Source organism: Musa acuminata, chromosome BXJ3-6 (assembly GCF_036884655.1).
Source record: "Musa acuminata AAA Group cultivar baxijiao chromosome BXJ3-6, Cavendish_Baxijiao_AAA, whole genome shotgun sequence".
Taxonomy (NCBI): domain Eukaryota; kingdom Viridiplantae; phylum Streptophyta; class Magnoliopsida; order Zingiberales; family Musaceae; genus Musa; species Musa acuminata.
In genome coordinates, this window is record NC_088354.1 from 36946024 (window position 1) to 36971237 (window position 25214).

Sequence of the window (25214 nt, forward strand, 5' to 3'; positions counted from 1 at the left end):
GGCTTACTGCGAAAACCTGGTTTGATTCAGTCAACTAATGATTGCATATATATCCCCTGCACTACCTAACTGAGCGAGGCCGACCGATCGAGCCCTAATTCTCCGTCGCAGTTGCTCTCCGCCGCCGGCTGGCCGACGGACTGTCCGCCCCGATCGATCGATCCGACCCAGCCTCTGCTCTCCTTCGCCTGCCTCAGCTCTCCTCCGCCTCCTGCCACAGATACAGCAACGGAACCGACCCACCCGTGGCTGCTCTCCGCCGGACTCTTCGCCGCATCTGCTGTTGTCGCCGGTTCTTCGCCGCCTCTCTGCCTTCCCCGCCTGCCGCCAGAGACAGCACCGTATTGCCTCTCTCTATTCCTTCGCTGCTTCCATTCTTCCCTTTTTCCAGTTATCTCATGAAGTTTAGGGTTTGAAAATCTGTTAATTCTTTATTTTACTTTTTAGAAAATACTCATGGAGTACGAAGGCCAAGAACCTTTTTTTCCTTTGATCTAGCTTTTGTAAATTGAAGAAAATTTCCTTTTATCTGCTCTTATTTTGTTGTGAAGCAGTTAGGCCCTAAAGCATTCCCTATGAGGGCCTCATCCTTGTCGAGCCCTAGACAAGGGTTTTTCGGCCATCAATAGGAGTTTTAGCCCTACCTAAAGGCTCCTCAGCTTTCTACAGTAGTTGATTAGTTGGTTGGTCTTGATAAAGGCTGGATTGCTCATTGTAAGGGTAGGTCCAGACAAGGCGCTGGCTCAGATGATGTTCAAAAGACTCCAATTTAAATGAGCGTAGTGAGAGGCCAGTTTTCTAGTTAGTATGGGAGTTTTAAGTTTCTTTCTCTAGTGATTTCTATTCAGGGTTTCTTCATTATTTTATCTATCCTTATTTATTAGGGTGTTTTAGAGTCTTATTTTTGTATTCTTGATGCTAAATAGTTCTATTTGGATATATATATATAAGGTTAGATAAGTTCTTGGGTTATTAGGAGTTTTATTCTCAAATGTTTAAATTGAAATTTTGGGGTGATCAGTTTTGCTATGTAGGAGGTTTTTCTCACCAAGCCTTTTAATGAGCTCTATATATATGACTTATTTTAAACCCAAAAGATTATCGTTAGGGTATCTCTATTTTCTGCTGAATGTTAGTGCCAATTGGATTCATAGGATAAGATTTGGATTTTGATGACATTAAGAAGCTAGCTATACTTATAGTTAGAACAGAAGTTCATTTGATATTTCTATTTCTAGTGATTGTTTTATGGTTTTCATCATTATTGTAACTTTTATTTTTATGGTTTTTTTGTTTAATTTTGTGTCTTATAAATGATAAAGAGTTCTATTTTGAGTTAGTAGGAATTTTGTTTTGAAATATCTAAGTGCAGCATCCTAAAAGATAATCTTTTTTTTTTTCACAAAACCTTTAATTAGCTATAGGTATGACATTGTGAGCATGAGGTTGTGGTTCTGGTTATTATCCCTTTATACTGCTTAATATTGATGTCAATTAAATTAGTAGTCTTTGTTCTCCCTCCTGTTATCTTCTGGAGGAATTTTTTCCATGAAGAGTTGTTCCTTTCATATTTCTTTTATGTCTGTTATTATAATTTGTCATCTTCTGTTAATTGTGATCTATAACAATAGATGGTTGAAGTTGTAGAAATAAAAAAATTATGATGGTGACATAAAGTATTAAACTGATAAGAATGATTATTTATCAATATTCTCCCACTCGTTGTTGGTTGATATAAAGGTTCACAATTTCGATTGGTTCAAGACAGTACAATTAATAGTTGGTTCAATTGCTGTTTGGTTCAGGGATTATTGATATAGTGCCGTAACAAGGCTGGTACAAGTGTACTAGTTTGTTTCTGAGGTGTACCAAATGGTACACATGATTTATCGATTGTACTGGTTGGTAATGGTCATATTTTGGTCATTTCAACCCGTCTAACTGTTGGAGCCTCTTTTTGGGTGTTTAAACATATCCTCTTCACCCTCCTCTCCTCTTATCTCACTCTCACTCACCCTCTTTGTTAGTCTCATTCTCAACCTCAATCTCTTGCTTTGGGTAAAAGGCTTATATTCTTCTCTATTTGCCTTCAAAAACATTGGTTGTTGTTGACTTGTATTCAAAGAGTCAAGATGGTGGACGGACCGAGTAGTATTTCACTCATGCCAACTAGAATTCAGATCATGAAGCATGAGGATCCACACAATTTGTTTGTGGTCACAAAGATAAGGGAAAGGGCAAGCAATGGATGATCTTTCTCAGATGCGACAGAGCTTGCCCAATGTAGACAAAAGCACCTATTCAACTTATTCTCAACTTTCCTAGTACTATAGTGGATATCATGACCAACAGAAGCATGGTGGAAATTGGTCATTTTTCTCTATTAAATACACAACAGTAGAGTAGTGATGATAATCACAACTTCACTCCATCCTCCATAGTCATAGCAACCACAATCATACATGCCATAAGAGCGATGATGCAATGATAATTGCTACCACGGTATTGCATTAATGGCACATTGTATATCAGTATCAAACATTGTGGGAGTAATTTGTTGCATGGGTCTACATACACAACAGGTTAATAAATAGTCTCATCTCGTCGAGGTCATTGATCTAGTGATCGTTGACTCATGTTATTCATTTTGGTGGTAGGAGCAATACAACGACGTTAATCTCGGGTATTGGACCCATCCTAGATGTATTGGTACAAGTCCGAGCAAGTATGTCTTTGTTTTACATCACATCTCCTATACTTTTTCAAACCTCAATAGAAATACCATCATGTCCTGCACTCTAAGCTATTGACTTCACTAACTCTATTTTTATGAACAAATCTATGATTATTAAATCTACCACTATTATCTATCATTAAAGTTATTATTTGTGGAATGTTCATTAAATGATTTATAAAAATAATTTCTTCATCTTTCCTTAAATTTGTTATCATTAACAAGTATTATTTGATAATCATTTTTAATACATCTAATGTTACCTAAGTTTTTACACTTTTTTTTCCTAGCTTTAACAATTCAACATTTTTTTTCCTATGTTATTTCAACATATTATAAAAATTATCATAAGTTTTATATCTTTCCATACTTTGGTTCTTTTAGTCGCTTATTTAGATTTTAAATATCTTTTAATTTTTTCCTATTTTTGCAATTTTACCAATCTTTAAAGCATGGTATGCAATTTCGAATGGTACCGCCCGGTATGAGCGGTACGTATCAGTCTGACAGCATATCGGTACGCGGACCGCTCGCTACCGGACGGACCGTGCTACAGTGCTACCGTGCTGTACTATAGCAGTGCTACAGTGCTACAGTAAGAGGAAATCTCTCGGTAAACCCGGGTGTACGGCTCGGTGCGCCGGTATCGTACCATACCGAGCCAACCTCGAAACATCGGTACGGTACGATATTGCATACCTTGCTTTAAAGTATGATCTTTTATTGATAATTGCTTTTTGAACACTAACTTTCTATTGACTTAACACCTCTACCTTTAGTTTTACCAAGAATCTCGATTGTTAAACACCTAATTATGTTAGCTATCATACTCCAAATAATATTAATATTATCCTCGTCTAAGATCCAAACCGTCTATCTTTAGATTCTATTCTTAGAAATCCGTACATTATTATCTTTAAAAATTCTACCATCTAATCCTATTAAAATTTTGTACTTTTTTTTATTTTTTACAACAAATATCTAATACCATTAATCTATATTAATATCCTCACATTATGTGGTAAAAGAACTTAATTTAATTTTTTGATTCATTCTCTAATAAGCTTATTACAATCTTATGGCCTCTTTTGTATAGGCCTAAGTACAAGAAGAAAAGAAAAAAAAATAAGGAAGAAAACATAATCAAATAAATTATATTTTGAATTCTTTGTAGAAAGATTAATTTTTAGATTCGACTTGGCGTAACTTTGTTGTTGGTTCTTAATAGTCTTCCTTTCTTGTAGTTGGATATTTTTTTTTCCTTTTTCTTCAGTTACTTTATTTTTTCTTTATAATTAATATTGAAAATAAAATAGGAAATGTTCTAGATGTTGCCAGTCGGCCCAGTCCCTAAACTAATAATTAAAAAAAAAAAAATCTAAAGATGTCCTGCAGCAAATGGTGCCTTGCACGGCGACTTTTGAGGCGAGGCCTGAGCGCCTTTTGATGACACTGTATTCAGCTGGGCTTGAAATCATCTTAATATGACCATCATGTGGTTTTCAGGCTTAGGATGGTAGCTGTGAGAAATTGGAGCGATATTATCTGAGAAAAAGTTGCTACAACATATCATATGATGTAGTGTGTGGCTTTACATTGGATGTTAGATGAAAATATAATCCGAGAGGGGCTTATTGTAGCATATCATCTGATGATGTTATGTGGCTCGTAGAAGTCAGGTTACTGCTTGTTCTTAGAGTGCTGAGTTGGCAGCATATGTTGGATTCAATTGCTTCTCTAAGCTTTTAACATGGATGTGGAACCATTGAAGGCCATATGTATATGCATAGATTCATATGCTGGAACTTAAATTTCTTTATTATGCAAATGTTGCACAAGAAATTGTTGTACTCTTTGATTTTTTTGACACTGTTTCTCATTGTGCAGAATACTGCTGTTGCATTTGTTCATATAGTCAGCTTTATCAGATATATTTAATTCGAAAGCAGGTCAACTTTTAGAGTGACTTACGTGGATACCATAATTCATATGGCTGGGGATCCTTCACATCATGAATTGGTGGAGATTAGTCCCTACAGGTTCTCCCATGACAGGCATGAAGAAGATAAGTTGCCTGGAGCTACTTGGTATTTAAGTCGTAGGGATATTGAAGAGAACTCTCCATCTAGGAGAGATGGCATTGATCTCAAGAAAGAAACTTATCTTCGGAAGTCTTATTGCACATTTTTGCAAGATCTAGGCATGAGACTAAAAGTGTAAGTGTTTCTTTACTCATTCATTTTATGTAATCACATGTCTGGATCTGTCTTGCGTCTTTCTTGTAAAACCATGATGTGCCTCTTACAGTATATCCAAATTACCTAATATAATTTATTAAAAGTAGATTTTTTCTTTATCTGTTATATTGTTACTTAGTTTTCAGAAAAGTGTGCTTTAATAAATCTATGATTTATTTGCTATACCTCCTGTGTAAGAATTATGCTTCTGCTTTTAAATCTTTTTCAAATTTCTAGTTATCTTAAGTGTTCCTTTAATTTGAACTAAAAGCACATATATTTTTATACCACTTTGTTTATGTCATATGGAGTTAAAAGGAAAAGAAATGTTAGGTGAAGGTGACATTGATAACTAAATAATGCTTCGAGAATATGATATCATGTCTTCATTATAAAGACAAATGTGGTGGCTGTCAGTCTTTGCAAAATCTGGTGAAAATTTTAAATTCTTAATAAGCAGTAAGTCATAGAATAAGATGGGTTTATATAGATCTTTAAAGAATGAGGTTTCATCTATTGCATCTTGTATCTTAAAATGGCTATAAAGTCATTTCATTAATGGTGTCATCTTTTACTAAGATTGATTATGTCAGACAAGTTCATAACTAGCATAGAAAATATATATCTTTTTGGAATAGAGGAAGGAAAAGAGAGAAGGGAAAGATAATAATGTCTTAAAGATTGATTCTCAAGAATGAAGGTCTTCCACCTCTGCACGAGTCACACCATTATGGCATCACACAGCTCAGATATTGTGGAATATTGTGGGAGTACTTCCATTAACTGTCTGATTCTTTCATGTCTAGTTAATCAAGCTAGTTCTAAACATGATATTTCTGCTTAGTCTTTATAATCATATCTCATATAATATCTTGTTGATCAAGCTTTTGTGTGACAGATTTGCTTTTAGTTTTACTAGTTGATAGGATATACCTTTCTATTAGTATTAAAAAATTTTAAGCATACCCCATGGACTTACCCGATAGGAACTCTTACCAGTATAGACTCTGGTTGGAAAAAAATATTATTATTGTAAGAATTGCTGTTGAGGGAAAATCAATTAGTTTCTTTGAATAAGAAACAAAGTTGTGACTTCTTAAGTCTGTATGCCATTATTTGTCGTCTGTTTTCTCTCCTTTATTCTCCTTTCTCTTTGTTTCCCCTAATTCTTTCTTTCAGTTCTAAATTTATTTTTAACTCAAATCAGCATAGATTTAACCTTGTGCCGAAATTTTCTCTTAAGATAAGGTGAACAGCAGCAGTTTTTTTTTCCCCGAAGTTGCTAGAAGATGGATCTCTTAGTTCTGAACGTTGCAAGAGTTTGCTCGCAGATTGAAGACTACTTGCATCATATCTATTTGGTGAAGTCTCACCATTTGACTAAAAAATGCTGCCTCTGACATGCTGTGATCTTCTGGAGTGCTGTTGGAGCTGAACAGCCCTGAAAAACATCAAATCTATTCTACTGCTTTTGTAGACTGCACCACATGGAAGTGGAAAGAAAGAGAGGAGGAGGAGGAGGAAGGGTGTGGACCAAGTTGCCCTTTTATAGAAGAGTTATTTTTACAAGTAACTTAATGAAAAATGTTTTTGAGTATAGAGTCACTATGTTAAGGCTAGGAATTAACTGGTTCAGTATGTGTTTGTGTACTGGCACATATTGCAAAACGTATTTTAAAGATTTGAATATACATGCTGTTCTGGAGGCAGATGCCCCGGTTTGTGCCATTGACTGGGTGGAATGAGAGCCATGCCTGAAGTTATCCCCATAGTCATATGCAAGTGTATGAATGACTAAAGCTAACTTGGACAAGTAGTTTATGTGGCAAATGCAATTAAGAAAATGATTGATGAATGAAGGGAACATATTTTGGTAATATTATATAGAAAGAAAAAGGAATTAAATGAAGTTGCAAAAATAATGAGGATATGGCTTATGAAGCAAGTATATTACTATGTAGGAAGTTATTGATTAAGATGATTTAATGCAAGGCAATTTTACTTAATGTGAAAGGGTCAATTATAGAACTTATTTGTTTAATATTATTGATCGATGACAGTAGAATTTAACTTTAGTGCCTACAAGTGTTCTATCAACTGGAATTAAGACTCAGTATTTGAAGTCGAGTTTTAGTTATAATTGGAAAGATGTGATAGGTACTTTTTATACACAATTTGTGGTATCTTGAATATGTTGTACAACAGAATGCAGGGATCGAATGATGTGTTAACCATAAAACTGGGTTGGATAAAATGGAGAAAAATCTTTGGGTGTTCTCTGAATGCTGAGTACTCATATTACAAGGAATCTGGACAGCCATAATGTCATCACTAATTTATGGGCTAGAAAGCTTAGCTATATCCAAAATGCTAAAGTATGGGGATGATGAGATGAATATAAGGAGTTTCCATTGAAAATATCAAATGACAGACAATTATATCCCCAAGCACTTGGTTACTACTACTCTAGGAACAAATGAAGGAGTTAATGAAGGTTGTGTGGACGTGTAAAGCAAATATGTAAATGCAATTGTAATATGGAGTGGGTTGATTTTAATTTGGAGCAGGGATTTCAGTTTTGCTAGGACTGTTTCGTGTCAACTGGTATCTGCTGGTCAGGCATAAATCTAGACATGGACCACCTCTTTTAATGTAGTCTGGTTTGTTTCTTTTTTTTTTTCTTTTTTAGCAAGCAATGGATGGTTTTGAGGGCTTTTTGTTTAAAAGGCCTCATGCCTTTTAGGTCTAGGTCTTGTGACTCACAAGGCCATCTGCCTCTCTGCATTATCGCTCTACAGCTGCCTGCTGCATGCCTCCTCTCCAGTACTTATCCTTATCCTCATCTTCCTTGTCCACTGCCACCTTCTTTCCTTCTCCTTTCTTTTTTTTGCCTTCTTGCACTTCTTTCTTCCTTCCACTGCCTCCCCTCTCACTGTAGAATGAACCACAGTACATGCTATCGTACGGTAAGTCGGTATGTTTGAATGGGTCATTAACTGTTATGGGTCAAGTATCCAAAGTTTCATTCCTTGATTTGGAGGAATTTTGAGAGAGAGAAGAAGACAATATAAAGAGTCGGTTTAGAAACAGTAATAAGATATTAACACAATTTAACTAATGACAAATAAATCCTAGTCTCAGTGATGGATATGGAGCCATGTAAACATTCCTATATATCTTGGTAATGGTTCCTGCTTGTTCTTTTTTACACGTTTCTTATTAGGGTCTTGTGGGAAAACTTTGATAAAAAGTTTTTAGCTTCTATTGCAGTATTTTTCTGTCTTATTCTTGTCATTAGAATTGAGAATTAAGCTTAAACATTTCTGTGCAGACCGCAAGTAACAATAGCTACTGCAATTGTATTCTGTCACCGTTTTTTTCTTCGCCAATCACATGCAAAAAATGATAGGAGAGTAAGTATTACTTGCCTTATTTGGACCCATCATTATATATGCTTTTCATATTTAAAATAGTAACTCGTGGATCATTTTTTTCTTTCATTTGTGGTAGACTATCAACTCATGAACTTTTCATACCTTGTGCAGTACATGATCTTAAATTCAGACTGCATGGACTTCAGAACTTCTTTTATCTAAATGCAAAACTAATAGTTATCTCTTTTTTTTTTAAGTCAGTTAGTAATATACAATTTTGTTTGTAGAGAAGTTACCCTATTTTGTAATAGTAGTGAAAGTTGCCAGTCCTAGAGATTACTTATATATAATAAATTTTTCTGCTAGTACTTGTAACTGCTTTTAGTCCATTCTATTTATGTCAGAAATGTTTATTCTTATTGCAAGCTCATAGAGATGTCTACATCTGCATAGACATTTTAGCAACTTAGTACAAGAGCATGTTTTTATTTGTTACATTGCTGTGTCCCATTGTGAAATGTGATGCTTCAGTTCACAGCCACTAACTGGAAAATGAAATTGGAATGATCAAGGATATGTTGACCAGATATAAACAGCTTTTAACCTGTTGTCCAAAGAAAATAGTTGAATTGAAGATGCAGGTTGTATTTTTTCCCCTTTTTGGGGTCAAGATTGTGATTGGATGCTCCAGAGTATACTTGTTTCCCATACTGAGCCTGAGATTCTTCTGGGTTTCATATACACCTCTTTGTACCCAAGTTTATGTGATTAGTAATAGATACTTTTTATTTACCATACTAGTTATAAAGTATTAATGTAGCTAATTTTATATGGCATCCCAAGGTTTTAAGTGCTGCCAGATCATATAGGATATATACTGGTGCTTTGAACCAAAAGCCCTGCACAGCCTGACACTTCATATTCTGTTGATGGCTGGCGCAGTTTGTGCCTTTGCCAGCAACTTAACTCTGGAATATCTTGATCCTTACATGGGACTCATGTAATATCCACAAAGAACAGAAAATGAAAACTATATAAAACAATCGAATCGACAGCAACTATTGCTACTACTACTGATAATCTTCAATGTTTTGGTGTTTCAAATAATTGACCATTGAGGTACAACCAAAATATTTACCTTTCTTAGTCCTCTCTTTGACAATAATTGGGGAACTTTACTCCTCCAGCAGTTATAATCTTTCTGATATATTGCAGTATGTTATAATTCATCTCGTCAGGCTTCAATCCATCTTCGAAGTCCTAACCTCAGGACATTGAGTGCTGAATGGTGTTTGGGCTAATAACTTGATGGATAGCTCAATTTGGGCTAATAACTTAATGGATAGCTTGCTTTAGGCTAATAGCTAAAGTACAAATGGGATTCTACTGGTATTGAGTCTAACTGGACCATGACCCCTGTTTTGAGATTTCTTAATGGGTTGACATGTTAATTTTAGGTGATACACTTGCACAATAGTGAAAATGAATCTTTATGTTTTCTTACCCTATATTTGTGATTGAACTTGTGCAAACTGGATTGCCTCATTATTCAGTCTGCCAATTGATTCTTGAATATTTCTTTTCTATTTTAGACTCTCTTTTCTTGAATGATGGTTCACTGTGAGGTTCCCTTTGATGCTTAGACTCACTATCCTCAGCTATGCCCATGTGAACACGAAATTTATGATGGTATAAATCTGCCTCTGCTGTGATTGGAATTATTTGGATTCGATCAAGTGTCAACCTGCCTTGTTTGAGAACTGGCTGGATTCAACTAATTTGGGCCAAAATTGTCTGATCCTTTACTGACAAAGAATGAGAGTCACCCTGTCTCATATAAGAATTGGCAGTATTCATCTATTCTAGGCCAAAAACAGCTGATCCTTAATGACAAAGATTGAGCAATAAGCAATGACAATGGCTGGCCCTTGGTACGAATGTTGTTAAGAGACTAGGTGTTATAAAACACCAAGAATCCTTATCACTTGAGGCTTTAGGAGTTCATCTGTGCAAAACAATAAACTTATCTTCCAAAAAAAAAGAAATATATTAAGGATAAAGGTAATTATAAATAGCAACTTCAATCAAAATATGAGTTTTATATCATTGTATCAGAGTAGGAGCTTGATGCCTTTCTTAAAAAATATTTTACCTTTTGGAGTTTTGTGGCAAAATATGTAATAACATTAGGGTTGTAATTCCACTTAAGATCCTTGTTGATGCTTCTTGGTGATGATTCCTCTGACATATACCTACAATTATCATTATATCGGGAATGTAGTTTTGAATTGTTTTTGTTAAATTGATTAATTAAGCCATGTGGAGAGAAGACAGAAGGCAAAAGAAAATGGGAGAGAGAGCATAATAGAGGTAGCAGAGGGAGGAGAGGAGAGGTGAAAGATGAGTGATTAGCACCTCAACTGATTTGCTAGCCTATGGAACGCCTCATCCAGTGTCCACTGAGAAGCATGGGATCTCACCTAGGTTTTCTGGGCTCAAACAAGAAGGAAAAGAGGATAGTAGTAGTAACTCAGACCTCTATTGTGCCACCACCAGTGTTGCTTTTCATAGCCACTGCTGTCATCATTTTGTGTTATCGCCACGCCTAAGCTGTCCAGCTTTGAAATAGATAGAGCAACAGAAGGATTAAGGATTTTGGAGAGGCGAGAGAATGGCGATGAGTGCAATTAATCTGGACATTGTTTAAATAGAATTTGAAACCCATGGAGGGAGGATGTACTAATACCAAATTTGTAGCATCTTTATCATAACTTAATCAAAGAGAGAAAAAAAAAAGATAGTAGAAGAAGAGAACAGAAGAACATGACAGAAGAGGTGGAAAAGATAGAGGAGAAACAAAGATACTACTGAAATTAAAATGTTGTCAGCTTTAAATAATCTTGAAAGTAATTTAATTTTCCTCACAAGTATAAAACAAAGTTTATAATTAAAAACATTAAAAATATATGATATTTAAATATATTAACGTTTTATATTTTAATTTAATCCCAGACACTTGTACTGAATCTAGACTCTCTTGATCATAGCCTTGTATATTTGATTATAACTAAGAGGACAAGTTTTGGAGCTGCTGTACGGTGCTCCTTTACAACCTAGCTGACCTTGACTTATGAAAATTGTTTCTTCATTTGTAGAGAGGTAAAATTGTGCACTTGATCCATCCGAAACCCTACGCTGGTGGGTGCCTCTTTGTGCTGGGCTGTGCTTTTTTATCTTGTCAATACAACACAATGATGAATGATCCATGTTCGCACTTCACATGTGTATTGGAATCCAGACATTCTATCAGATTCCTCTATGATTGAGAGATGCTAAGCTTTGATCACATGAACAAAACAGTGGATCTCATACATCAAATATTTTGTATTACACCAGCATGTCATTAAATGATGTGATCAGTCTCTTGATACTTTTCACTACCAATGTCACTCTGGCCTTCCCCACAATATACAAAAACCAATTGACATCCGAAGTAAAAGAGCATGCATCAGTGTGACGATTACTGTGCTAGCTGCTGTATGGCATGTGCACTTGTAATGAAAATCATTTCTTTGCTTGAACCAATTGTCTTGGTTCTTGTGTATGCAATTAGTAGATTTTAAGCTGGTTGATTCTTTTTAGTTTCTTGTAGCTTGTTGGGGAATCATTCTTATTTTTAACTTATAGTTATTTGTTAGTACAAACTTTTTACCAAGTAAATGCACCTTTCTTTCCACTTCTTGTTAGTGGTGAACTTTGGGTCATCTATCTTTTTGAATCTTAATCTTTCATGTTCATGATGTTTTTCAGACCATTGCTACTGTTTGCATGTTTTTGGCGGGAAAGGTGGAAGAAACTCCTCGACCATTGAAGGACGTCATTCTCGTTTCTTATGAGATTATGCATAAAAAGGATCCTGCTGCAGTCCAAAGAATCAAACAGAGGGTAAGACTGGTGATCTCTAGTACTTAAAATTAACTCCTTCCTTTCATTTTGTTAATTGTTATTCTTTGTAGATGTGTTAGGTGCCCATTATTGGTATGTTCACTCTCTGCAGATTGTTTTGTTGTTTTTCTTGTAAATATCAAATTATCAACTTTTGAGATTCTGCATCGGTAAATTGATATCTGGTCTTCTTGGATTAATTATGCATAACACAACAATTAGTAAGTTCCTTCAGACTTTTTTTTATTCAATTGGCTTGGCTTTTAAAATTTAAATTTTGAAGGCTTTTACCGCTTGTATGTCAATAAACATCAACTTCTTGAAGTTATAAGAAAGTAGCCTTCCAATATTTTGATAACACACGTGTGTTTTCCTCCACTCGATTCTTATTACTGTAAGTTATAGATATCTGATAGTTCTCTTTTTCACCGTAAGAAATTTAGAATACTTAAAATGATGTGCTTTTTACCAAAGAAAATAAGTGTTTATCTTAAAAAAGAGAACTAATGATAACAAGGGAAAACTTCCCATTTTGCAATCTGTTCTGCACTAATGCTGACTATCATGGCAGTTTATTTAGGAAAAATTTTTATCTTTATTGAACTTCATCGCATTTAAGGTATTTAAGATCTTAGAAAATACATTCATGAGAGGTTAATTTGAGGTTTGTCCATGCAGTGGCTGAGATTTGATTGTATTTCGATAAATAATATGGCTCAAATTAACCAGTTATTTTATTGGGGCATGTTAATTTCTCATTTTTTAGCATTTGTAGTTAGAGAATTACATTTAGAACTACTGTTTCATATCGACATGGCTTTACAATATTTATGTATGTATGTATGTATGTGTTGTCATTTTCCCTCTTACACTTTACGAGGATTGTCATGATAACTTGTATTCTAATTTCTAACTTCATCCAATATTATCATATGCAGGAAGTATATGAACAGCAGAAAGAACTGATTTTACTTGGGGAACGGTTGGTACTTGCAACTCTTGGTTTTGACTTAAATGTGCAGCATCCATACAAGCCTCTTGTTGAAGCAATAAAGAAGTTTAAGATAGCTCAAAATGCCCTTGCACAAGTTGCTTGGAATTTTGTCAATGATGGGTATGAAAAACTACCATTTTTTCTGCTTTCCAGTCTTACTTTCAGTAATGTGTATTTACTACACACTGGAAAGGGCCATGCAGGCTCCGTACTTCACTTTGCCTGCAATTTAAGCCCCATCATATAGCTGCTGGTGCCATCTTCCTGGCTGCCAAGTTTCTAAAAGTAAAGCTTCCTTCAGATGGTGAGAAGGTATGGTGGCAGGAATTTGATGTTACTCCTCGACAGTTGGAAGGTATTGTCTGATTAGATTTTCTATAGATAGGATTGATAGTGACATCTTTGCCCCTTTCCTGTCCAATTATAAGATAAGATTTTTGGCTGTAGCATTATCCTCAGAAAGAGACTTGTGTATTTGGATTGAAGCTATTGCTGTGCTAATTAAATAAGTATTCAAGAATTTTCATTGTTTGGTATTGGAGTGCTAGCTACGTGTTCTTGACTGTTGAAAATCTAGTGTAGTTTGAGGTCAATTTGCTTTAATGCAGTTACTATATGTATCAAGAGGGTCTGCTCCTGTTACTATGTTGTTTGTTGCAGCATTATTTTCTGGAGATATGTCCAATTGGCATAAAAAGCTTGTTTTCAGCTCCTGAACCTAAGACCTTGGCTTTTTTTTTTTTTTTTACTATGAGTAGGACATCATATGGATAGAGTAGCCAACGTGAAAACACCATTTGAACAAACACATGAAATAAGGTGCTTGTTCATGGACATCTTTTCTTTGTGTGTTTTTATAAGATGATATTCCCCTTTTTTGTCTTTTTTTTTTCTTGTGCGGGTTCTACATCTTTGTGTGTGTATATGCGTCTGTTCTTCAATAGTCTCTTGTTTCAATTGGGTGCCTTGTTTTGTTTGACTAGTAAAATGTCAGACTGCTTTTTTGCAGTAGTTAGCTTCTATCCTTTTTTTTTCTTTGCATTGACTGATGGCAATTACCAAGGATTTAAGTTTTGGTTCGAGAATCGTATTGGTCCTTGGCCAGACTAGTTTGGGTCCAGTACATACTAGCCTACTAGATGGGACACTGTCATACTGGTTGACACAGACCAAAGAGAAAGAGGTGGAGAAGCCAGGAGGAAGAGAATTATCGGAGATGGTGGAAGGTGGCAAAGTGAGGAAATGGGCGACAGTGGCAAAGCAGCTTGTGGTGCATCAAGAGAGAATCAGGAGAGGAGCATGGGAGGAAAATAAACTAAAAGAAAAGCTGTCTATGTCAAATCAAAAAATGGAAAAAATCTAAACCTGGTTTTGAACGAAACTAGTGCACTCAGACTGGTACATACCAGGCGGTCTGAACCAGTCTGACCAGTTCTTTGTTCTAGTTTGTGAGAACACTCAGCTAGCTGGCTCATTAGTTGAACCGGTCTGACCACATTCTGCCTTTTTCCGTTTTAATTTATTGTTTGTATTGTCTACTGTAATGAATTAGTTCTTTTTCCTGATTTTCTTTTATATATTTTCTTAATATTGCCTTAATTTTCAGATTTGTCTTCTTTCAGAGATTAGCAACCAAATGTTGGAACTTTATGAGCAAAACCGTCCGGCACCAACAGCCCATGGAAATGAAACTGAAGGTAGTTCTGCCAGTGGAGCTAATCACCGAGCTCCTGCAAAAGCTCCTGTTGAGCTTGAGGAGCCTACCACACAAAGTGGGTATTCTCAGGTGTCAAAAAATGCTACCCTGCAAAGTACTGGCCCAGCAAGCTCATCTACTCTTTCTCTGCCTGAACAATTTCACTCGGATAAGCTTAGTGGGAACCACGGTGTTTTGCATGCTGATGGTAATGAACATGCACGGCATGAGCCTAGACCTGGAACTTCTGATAATAAAGTGGAAGGAAAGGATTGGTGGCATCATGAACTAGTGAACAATCCAGAAACCACTGGCAGCAGATCACATTATGGGCCCGAACAAGAAGTAGAAGAGCTTGCAATTCCTGCAACAGATGGCATGGCTGAAACAAAAGAAAGGATTCCTGTCTATAATGAAGGTTCTAAAGTTCACTCTCCCATGATGGCTGCTATGAAAAAGATCGACAAGGACAAGGTGAAGGCTGCTTTGGAGAAAAGGAGAAAATCTCGAGCTGATATTGCCAAAAAAGTGGATCTGTTGGATGAAGATGACCTCATTGAGAGGGAGTTGGAACATGGTGTTGAATTGGCAGTTGAGGATGAGAGAAACAAACTGAAGAGTCATAGCTGGTCCAAACCTACTTACCGACAGGAACCAGACCATATAATTGAGAATGGCTACCATGGGGCTGAGAAGGCAATGGAGAATGCCGAAGAAGGGGAGCTATCAGTGGATAGTCAGGATATTCAGTCACTGGAGACTGGCAACCAGAAAAGAAAAGCAGTTAGTCCCCCAGGTAGACATTTCAGTGCGAAGGATGTGTATGACTTACCACATTATCATGCGTCTTCCTCGAAGAGCCAGGAGACTTATGATGATTTTCGTCCGTCAGGAAGATTTGATCGTGCTGATAGGGATCATAAGAAGCTCAGACAGGAAAATCAGGTATGATGTGCAGGAATGGTTGCTGGAAGAGATACTTCATCAATCTTGTTCTTTCAGAAAACCTTTTCCCGAAACAAGCTCCTCAGAGGATAGTTCGCCCATTTATGATTTTGCATCATGCTGCTGCAGTTTAGCCAAATTATCCGTGTGGTGCTTGTGGGCATGTTGGAGAACTCAAAATAATAATTCTTCAGGTAAATTAATGCAGTGAACCTGCACTGCAAATGTTTAAACTTTACAAATCCCTGATGTGTTTTAGGGTAAGGCTGTGGAGATAATGTGGCTTAATGGATTGTTTAGTTAAGGAAGAACTATGGCAACGACGAGAAACATCCGAGTGTTAATCTAATTTTGCTGGAATATTTATTGAAGTTTCTTTACATATCCATAAATGTTAAGAGCTCTGGTTCAAGCACTCATGTAGTTGTAAACCCGGGAGACATGCCATTTTCTAGCCTGGATTTCCTCTATACTGTTGTAAAATATTTATTCCTGTTCATGGGTTAGTTCTATGTAGAAACTTGTCTCTTGAGGTCATCACTTTCCATGTGTTCCTCTTGTGGGTGAACTATAAAGAGGATATGGTGGTACGTCTTTCCCATGTTGATGTGGTGGAGAAACATCTTTAATATCTTTGTGTATGTACACTTCTGGTCCAGTACATTCTCTTTTCCTACAACTTTGATCATTAGGATTATTTTGTGTGAAAGGTTTTCATGCCTGAGTTATGGATGTTGCGATAGATGCAATTATATATATATTTTTTATCAGTTATATGTCTGTATAAACAGCTATAGTGACCTGTGACTTGATCAGTTCCACTAGCTGATTTTGTTGATGCCTGATCTATGCTTAACCTGAATGTGCTAGTTTTATATTATTTTGCCAAGGGGTACAGACACTGTTTATGAGGTAGTCAGAGCTGAATCATGCAATTATTTTCGGGGATTTTCTCACAGCTAAACTCCCAACTGAGCTAGTAACCAGTCATCTTGGCTTACAGGTCATTGTTTGATGTGTACCAGTCATCTTGGCTTTTAGTTTACTGAATTGGTGAGTTTTTACTTACAATTTCTCGTGCGTTTAATTTCCAAATTGATGTCTTTACATAAAAGCATGGTTCATGTTATCGATCTGTATTGATATATCAACTAGTTGTCAATCTTATTGATACATAATATATGGGGGTGTATGGATATATCGATTTTTTATTAGATTCGTATGTACCTTTTGTGTCGAGTAGTATATAGTGATATTGTGAACCTTGCATAAAAGATCATTTTCTTCAAACTCAAATTTTTATATTTTATGTGGAAGAATTATCTCAAGGTTAACACGTTACTCTCATCTATCCATAAGAAATAAAACAATAATAAAACATTGTGCAAATATGAAAGATCATTATCAAGCGAGAGATGGTAAATCTTTTGTCATTTTAGTAATTTTTTTATTTTTTTTTCTTTTTTGTGGGTTCTTTCCTAGGTCACGCTAGGATAGTTTGTTGCTATATTTTACTATCAAGTTGGAGATGATTATTGTAGTTACAAGACACTAGAGCAACTATCCAAAACATAGAAGAAGAAAGATCCAAGAGAAAAGCATGTTCGTCAGTAATCGAATTCGAATCGTGGCAATAAAATAAACTTTTTATTATTTATTTTATTCTTCGATGTATTCTTTAACTCTCATCATATAGTTCTCTTCTTTTATACACAAGACAAAAACTCTGCAAAAGAAACACATTTCATTCAAGGTTCAAAAAGACAGTACATATAGAGAGTCGAATGTATTACAAATACAAAAATCCGATCCACAAAAAGATAAAAGTAGATCTCCAAGTCCTAAAGCATACTTCTCTACTGATAGCTTCTTCACCCTTGACACTAACATCTTTCTTAAGCAAAAAATCATTGAAGTATTGCTTCATCTCCATCTTAATACTCACGTCCTTGGACTACTCACCGTAGGGGGTCCTCGAATTATAAATATAGGTACTTGGTCAACATCGGAGTGATGGCTAGAAGGTATTTATACTTTTACGTGGCATCTCCCGTTTGGAGAAGTCCCTTCTTAAAGTCGATAGGCTCCTTATAGGTGATGATGATTTTGTTGCCCATTTCGAAGCTATAGCCTCAATAGCCTACATGTGGTCTATCAACTTAACCACTTGAGTCTCCAAGGTATGGATTTGGCTTTGAAACGTCAATAATTCATTCTCAATTTGACAATTGTAATCTCAAATTCTCTTTAGAGTCTATCTCTACTTAGCATTATTATGTTGAAATGATTCGACTAGATCCTATGCCTCGTCCAACTTCGCCTTTATGTTGGCAACTTTTCATGGGTTGACTCGCACCTCTAGCTCGATGACTTGCTCCTAAAGTTTGTCACCTCTTCGTTCAAGATGAAAATTATGGATCTGGAATTACCAACCCGATCTATTAGGCCCATCGGATAGTGGTTGTGCTGCACAAAGACAAATTGTTAACGATAAGGAGGAAAACATTAGCATGAGAATTATTAAGAAAGAAACAAGCTTACCACCGTATGCACTTACCCTCCTTAGCTTTTAGCAACTTTGAAGACACCATGTACACTGTTTGGCCAATAGGGGGGATAAGCACACCCCATAGGGAATGGCTCATCATCTTCCCATTCTTTCATAGGATGTCGTTGGATTGAGATCCTATTACGATTGCAATAGCTCCCCAAGTAATGAATCAAGCAAATTAGATATCTAAAATGCCATAAAAGGTATGAGCTTGTGTTTGTAGAAATCTCACACATATTGGCATTAGGTATTCTTTTCGATTGACTCACTCTCGAGCACTAGGGTGTCAGATGGAGGGTGGCTTCCCGAAGTGGTGATAAAGCTTGGCCTCGATGTAGACATGCTAGAGATCCTCTGCTTCTTGATGACCCCGAGCTTTTTGGGATGCATCTCTTAGCCACCACCTCAGCGAGCTTGACTCCCTCGAGAACTTCGATCTCTTAGGGTCTTCGTCTCTACCAAAGGAGTGGATTCTCTAGTTGTGGCCTTCTGTTATGCCCCTTGTTTTATCGTATCTTACTGAGATATCTATTTAGGAAACAAGTGCTAGACATGTGACAATCTTCCACTCGATAATGATACCCAAAGGAACCAGGCTCAAACCAACTTCAATGAACCACCCTTCTTCAATCCTTTTGATGGCTAAGAAAGATGATAATGTCTCTACCAATTGAAGAACTTGACTATTTTCCTCTAAGAATAGTATCAAGGAAAGATTCAGGACAGAGTAAGTTGACCACACAAGATTGAAATTATCCCATCCAATAAAGAAAAGCATCCCTTCCAACAAGGACCCTTGTTGGAGCTTCAGGTGCCCTTAACCTTAAACCCCTCTTGAGAGCATGCATGAAATAGATTAATGGTTGGGGCTATGTCTACATGACAACACTCTCCGATGAATGAAATGATTTAGCATCACAAGTTGGGTGTCATATGAGATGTGATATCCTCCATCACTTGAACCACACCAAGAATAATAGATGGAGTGGGAAGCGAAGCCCAACCTCTAATGCATCACAGTATATCTTAGTGTAGACCACAAACAGGTTAATTGTGATGGATCCTATGAGGAGATAGAGTAACAAGGTTTGGATTTTCTTCTAAGAAGTGATACTGGTGATCCTTTATTTGTTGGATGCAAGTGTATTGAACTTAAGATTACGATACAATATAGTGTCAAGTTGATATATGTAGAATAGGAATCTTAGCTGGTTCGTGTTCTCAAAAGTCCTTGTGTATTGTGAAATTTGATTGAGGATATTTGACATACATTAAAATTTTTTGATTCCTTCTTAATCACTCATGCATATAGAAAATGAAATGAATCTGTTAACTGGTTAGCCAATCATGCTAAACTAAGGCTTTGGTGTTTACTTAATGTGTTTTCCAAAAAAAAAATACTAATGATAGCAAGAATGAACCATTTGAATACCAATGAAATAAGTCTCGACTAAAGCCCTATGACTTAACGTTTTCTACTCTCATAATATTGCTCTCTCTATTATCTTGGCTTGTCCATATGTTTATTATGCACCACAATGACAAATAGAGATAAAAAAAAAAAAACTTACCCCCTTTTTCTTTATTTGCTTTAATCCTTATTTTCCTTCATCATGGATCCCAAGGAGTAGTTTAAACTAGGAATCCTTCTCATTGATAAATGACAGAACATAAAGTCTTAGCAAGATGTTTGATATAATCTACGTTTATTGACATAGCAGTACTTCCAACTATGAAACTGAGGAGTCCCTAACCACTGCTACTTTTCTTGCCTCCACCGCCAAACCACCTCTAGCTTTATTCATCAATCGATCATATTTGATTTTGGAAACATTGAAACCCTCAACGATCATATGAAATCTATTAACATCCCCTCTGATACAACGTAATTTGGGCCCCAGACATATCTCAGCTGACACCACATGCTAAGTCAGAATCGTACCGAGAAGATGTTTCACATGTCTCGTCCCGAGAGCTCGGGGCGATGCCGTCTGACGCTGCTCCGCACGTCCCGGGACGACGACCGGTCAGAAGTGTCATCCCATCCCTCGAGGGTCAGCGGCCACGCCTAATCGACGTGCTACCGACCCTCGTGCAATAATATAAAGCCCCTGGCCGGCCTCCGACCAAGGGAGAAAAAAAGAAAAGATAAAAAGAGAGATAAAAACTAATCCATCCCATTACTGACTTGCTCGTCGGAGGGGCCAAAGTCGGGGATCACTCAGCGAGGACCATTTTTGCAGGTGAACGACTACCCGTGAGCGGCGAGCGCCTCGACCTCGGACGTCATCCACCAAGCAAAGGAGAGCTGTCCCCGACCCATGCCAACCAGCACTCCTTCCCGAGGGCACGGCCACCTCATAATCCAGTTTACCCTACATAAAGCTCTCGACATCGATCCGCGGACCTAGCCGTGCTGACTCGTCAACCACGGTATATTTGTTCGCTAACACCCTCCATTTTGCTAAATCGTTCAAAGGATTTCTTCTACCAGTTCCATTTTCAAGAAACATTGTTATAGATCAAGAAGATTCAAAATATATATTAGAAGAAATTATATAAAGCAGAGAAAGAAGGCGGTCAATAATGATATTAACGGAAGAACTTTACCAGGGCTTCTTGGCTTGGAGAGGAGAGAAGGTAGGTAGATATTCTTGTGAAATATGTCGAAATGTTTAGGGTTTGTAGAAGTCTGGTCGGATCTAGACAATCGAATCCTCTGCAGCCACTTCGATCTCGCGTCGGGAGGAGGACCAGAACCTCCTGGAGATGGAGAGGAATACGGCGGCCAGAAGCACGCCCAGGACGTCAGCCGCAGCGTCCTTGGAGGAGGCGCCGGCAGAATGCCAGAGTCCGATCTCGTCCCCGGCCTCCTTGCCAGCCCCGGCGACAAGGGCCGCGATGGAGCCGAGGGCGACGCTCCGCCGGCGGAGGAAGGCGTGGCGGCTCCGGCCAGCGAGGGCGGCGACGAGGATGGCGATGGCGAAGCAGGCGAGGAGGTGCTCGAGCTTGTCGGCGGCCAACCAGTCGTCGCCGTCGTCCTCCATCGGTGCCGCTGCCGCCCTTTTGGGCTGTCTCGAAAAGGCCGCCTGGAGCCGGTTCGGACCGAGTCCGGTTTTGTTCGAACGATGCCCTGTTTCGGGCCTATCGAGGCAGACCGTACCAAGTTAACTCTTGTACCACGAGTCACGTCTTTGTGATCTGCCCATGGCAAACTATGTTTAGTTTAACACGTGTTAATTAAAATGAAATCAATGTTTTTTCTTTTTCTATCGATTCCATTAACATTAATTTTCCTTATAACTTAATTTTTAAGTTTTAAAGCAATATTTACCATAGCATCTGGGTATGGTCTGGCGACCGCTCTCCCTTGTTCATCAAAAAGGAGTAATAGCTCTCCGATTAAATATTTTAAACATGTAAACAAAAAATTTTGATTTTTTGAAATATTTATTTTGCATTTTTTTGAAGGATAACAGTTTTATATTTTATTGCATTAGTCAAAAAATAATTACCGCGCCAGGTAGGGGTCGAACCTACGACTTTCTGCTTAGGAAACAGACGCTCTATCCACTGAGCTACAGGCGCAATTACGACAGTCATTGGCGCTCTAGTATTAAATGTAGTTTTGATCTTCTTTCTTTCTCCATATAGAAAGTTCCACATGCACTGAATTGGATTCAAGCGCTCCTATGAGGCCGCTGACTCTTCCTTTACTTCTCACTGGGGTCTCTTGTCGTTGTTGCTCATCTTCTTCCTTCTCGACCTCGGATGAGGAGGATGTTTCTATCTTTCTCTTCTCTTCTTCCTCAACTCTAGTACTAACTTTTTCTTTTCTCCTTGGATTCTTCCTCCTTCGACGCTTAATTCTTGTTTCAGCTGCTCCACTACAACCACTTTGCGAGGCTTGCCTTGCTTTACTGGACCCTGTTGCGGAGCTGTAGGTTGCTGTGATGATTCATTCCCCAGCAGTAATCTCCGAGGTTGATTTTTTCTTGACTTTCTTCTTCCCAATCTGCAATCAAAAAACCAAAACCCAGTATTAATATCAGCTCAGATGGATCAAACTACTACAGACATGACCAAGACATGCATGAAAAGGCCTATCGAAGTACTACAGACATGACCAAGACTTGCATCAAACGACCTATCTATATAAGCTATGAAATATCTCATTCTTTTACGTAAGCTGCAGAGAAAACTAGACGAAGAAAAGGAGGGGAGAAAGAGAGAGAAGAGGTGAACGGTCGAGAAAGCACTGACACGTGTGGCAGCCATCGAATCCCCTCCAATGATCAGAACGCAGTTCCCCCAGCTCCGTCGTACGTACGTGCGTGGACAAGAAAACAAGCCTGGAAAAGTACGTCCGAACGGTGGGGGGACGCCATCAACATCAGTATGACATGCACATTGCCCGTGCATCCTCGATGCCATGATTCAGCCTGCCGGATCAAAACTCTGCACTCATCAGGATGTACAGGAACAGGCCGAGCTTTCAAAGCAGCAGCACAGCAGGGGGAAGATCTCTGCATGGAGTCCGTAGAGTGCCCAAGAATGCATCCAATGAGGATGCTACTGATGAGTCAACCTACTATGGTTGTGAGAGAAGGATAGGATGAATGAGTTGTCATTGGCTTCCCCAAGCTCTAGCGGTTGATATGAAAACTGTGTTTCATTTAAAAAATGTCCATCAACGATATTCTTGGACCCAAAATATTTTATACACATCCTATCTAGATTCTCGTGTGATAGAGAATCCAAGTTGCCAACTGTTGCCATCTTTTCTCGGCCTCTACTTATGGTGTACGATAACCTTTTGGTCTATGTCATAATCTTATTGTGTATTTAGAAAAGGCCAAGGGGAGAGAAGAAAGGCTTGATAGAGGATAATGTATTGTTGGTTGCCCTATTCCCTTGATGTATAATATTATTTATATAAGTTTAGAAAACTTGTCAAGACCCTAAATGAAGGGTGATCATAATTAATCAACCTCTTAACTACGTATGACACCAATAGGTCAATGATTATTGAGGAATTATTTTCCTAGATGGTGTGATTATAATAATATAAAGATTATTTCTTTATATGCTTTTGTAACATTGATGTTCCATCATAAACACTAATCTTGAAATAATATTAAATAAATAAGTAATATGATAGTGACTTCATCAAGGGATCTGTCAATTGATCGATAGTATAAACATGATTAACATAGAGTTGCTTTTAACAAAATTTGGTCATAGATAAAATAAAAGTTAATGATTATGTGTTTCATTCGTAGGTGAAAGATTAGATCAACATAGAGGCAAGTAAAACAAATATTATTACAATATATAGTTGGAGGAGATAGTTGTCCAATTAAAAATTTATGAAGCAAGTTCTCAACACAAATAATTAATAGCAGTAGATGCAACAACTTGATATTCATTCTCTGTAAAAGATTAAGTAATATTTTTTTATTTTTTTTATCTCTAACTATTGGGTTTGCTTAAAAAAATAATATAAGCAGAGATCGAAGTTAGATGATCAAGATTTTCAACCCAGTGGAAATTAACACAAAGCACAAAGACTTGGAGAATCTTTGTGAATTAGAATATCATAATTTAACGGATCTGTTTGATTGTAGTCTAATAGTTTAATGATGGTCGATGTAAAAATTAAAATAGTTTATTGATTGTAAATAAAATATATAATCAAATGAGAGATACTATAATACACCAATTGTAGAGTGATAAAGAGTACCTGGTGGTGATGATGGTGATGATGTGGACAGAGGATGTACAGGAAGGCACATCGTCGGAGCGACGGTGCTGATGTGGGGCACATCGTCGGAGCAACCATCGCATGGCACGGGAAAGGCTGCCGCCTCCCGCACCCGTTTGCCCGCCAGGGCCACGCCCACCACCCTCCCCGCCACCCAGAGCAGCACCTCCAGCACCCCGCCCTGGAACCTCAGCGGCCACGGCCGTTTCTTGAACACCACCTGACCATCCGCCTCCTCAATGTAGCTCGCTACCTCCTCTCCGTCCCTGTTCGCGCTTGGCCTCTTCGTCACGCCCATGGAACCCACCAGGGTCCACTCGTCGGACTCGCCCAGAATCTTGTAGACTAGCACCGTCTTCTTCGTTGCCGCGCCGCAGCACAGCTGGCCGTAGGCTGGCCGATCTCCCACCGGGCCCCTGCCGCGTGGCCCATCGGCCATCGCGCCACCCGGACCCTGTCCGCCGCCGGGTCGTACCCGATCACCATGAGCATAGTCGTCAGCCAGTATGCCGCTCCGCCGGCGGAGACTCCAGAATCAGGATGCAGGCGCTCCGCCTCGCAAACCTCGCCGGAGATCCACCATTTGCCGGACTCCGGCAAGAAGGTCTGGAACCCGAAGACTCCCGACTCGGCGCTGCCGATCTCGAAGACTCCGGCAAGAAGGTCTGGAACCCGAAGACTCCCGACTCGGCGCTGCCGATCTCGAAGGCAACCACGACGGAGTAGTCGGCGCGGCAGTTGTAGACGCCGGAGAGGAAGATGAGAACGGCGGCGGGGTTGGCCCCCGGGTCGACGGGCGGCCAGGGGATGGCGGCCGAGGCGGTTGTGGCCGGGTTGCGGTGGGCGGAGGAGGGATAAGAGGAAGGGGGTGAAGATGGCTGAGCTGTCGCCGGAGTGGGAGGGGCGGAAGAGGATGCCGGAAATGGAACGGTGGGTACGAGACTAACTGTGGGAGAAAATGGGGGAGGAGATGA

The 25214-nt window shown here is 38.3% G+C and overlaps 2 protein-coding genes and 1 non-coding gene across 5 annotated transcripts; 1 reads left to right on the forward strand and 2 right to left on the reverse strand.

Moving 5' to 3' along the window:
• The first annotated feature begins 81 nt into the window (after positions 1-81).
• On the forward strand, positions 82-16465 carry LOC135641140 (cyclin-T1-3-like). 2 transcript variants are annotated; one of them, XM_065156226.1, is made up of 7 exons: positions 82-341; positions 4622-4950; positions 8303-8384; positions 12156-12290; positions 13229-13404; positions 13488-13639; positions 14907-16465. In XM_065156226.1, the coding sequence occupies exons 2-7, from the start codon at positions 4724-4726 to the stop codon at positions 15929-15931; spliced, it is 1797 nt and encodes a 598-aa protein (XP_065012298.1). In that variant the 5' UTR covers positions 82-341; positions 4622-4723; the 3' UTR covers positions 15932-16465. The 2 variants fall into 2 exon arrangements, with proteins under 2 accessions (XP_065012298.1, XP_065012299.1); XM_065156227.1 differs by lacking the exons at positions 82-341; positions 8303-8384 and having other exon boundaries at positions 4811-4950.
• A 1647-nt stretch (positions 16466-18112) lies between these two features.
• Positions 18113-21572, reverse strand: LOC135640567 (uncharacterized). 2 transcript variants are annotated; one of them, XM_065155135.1, is made up of 2 exons: positions 21087-21572; positions 18113-18391 (listed from the first exon to the last, which is right to left on the reverse strand). In XM_065155135.1, exon 1 carries the CDS (start codon positions 21521-21523, stop codon positions 21179-21181), a length of 345 nt encoding a protein of 114 aa, XP_065011207.1. In that variant the 5' UTR covers positions 21524-21572; the 3' UTR covers positions 18113-18391; positions 21087-21178. The 2 variants fall into 2 exon arrangements, with proteins under 2 accessions (XP_065011207.1, XP_065011206.1); XM_065155134.1 differs by having other exon boundaries at positions 18483-21572.
• Positions 21573-21991: 419 nt separating this feature from the next.
• Positions 21992-22064, reverse strand: TRNAR-CCU (transfer RNA arginine (anticodon CCU)). Its single transcript has one exon. It is a non-coding gene; the product is annotated as a tRNA-Arg (tRNA).
• Between the last annotated feature and the right edge of the window lie 3150 nt (positions 22065-25214).

Coding starts and splice junctions, on each gene's coding strand:
- LOC135640567 (XM_065155135.1), bottom strand. CDS start 21,523: ATGGAGGACGACGGCGACGACTGGTTGGCCGCCGACAAGCTCGAGCAC.
- LOC135641140 (XM_065156226.1), top strand. CDS start 4,724: ATGGCTGGGGATCCTTCACATCATGAATTGGTGGAGATTAGTCCCTAC. Junction 8,385..12,155: donor ATGCAAAAAATGATAGGAGA/GTAAGTATTACT, acceptor GATGTTTTTCAG/ACCATTGCTACTGTTTGCAT. Junction 12,291..13,228: donor TCCAAAGAATCAAACAGAGG/GTAAGACTGGTG, acceptor TATCATATGCAG/GAAGTATATGAACAGCAGAA.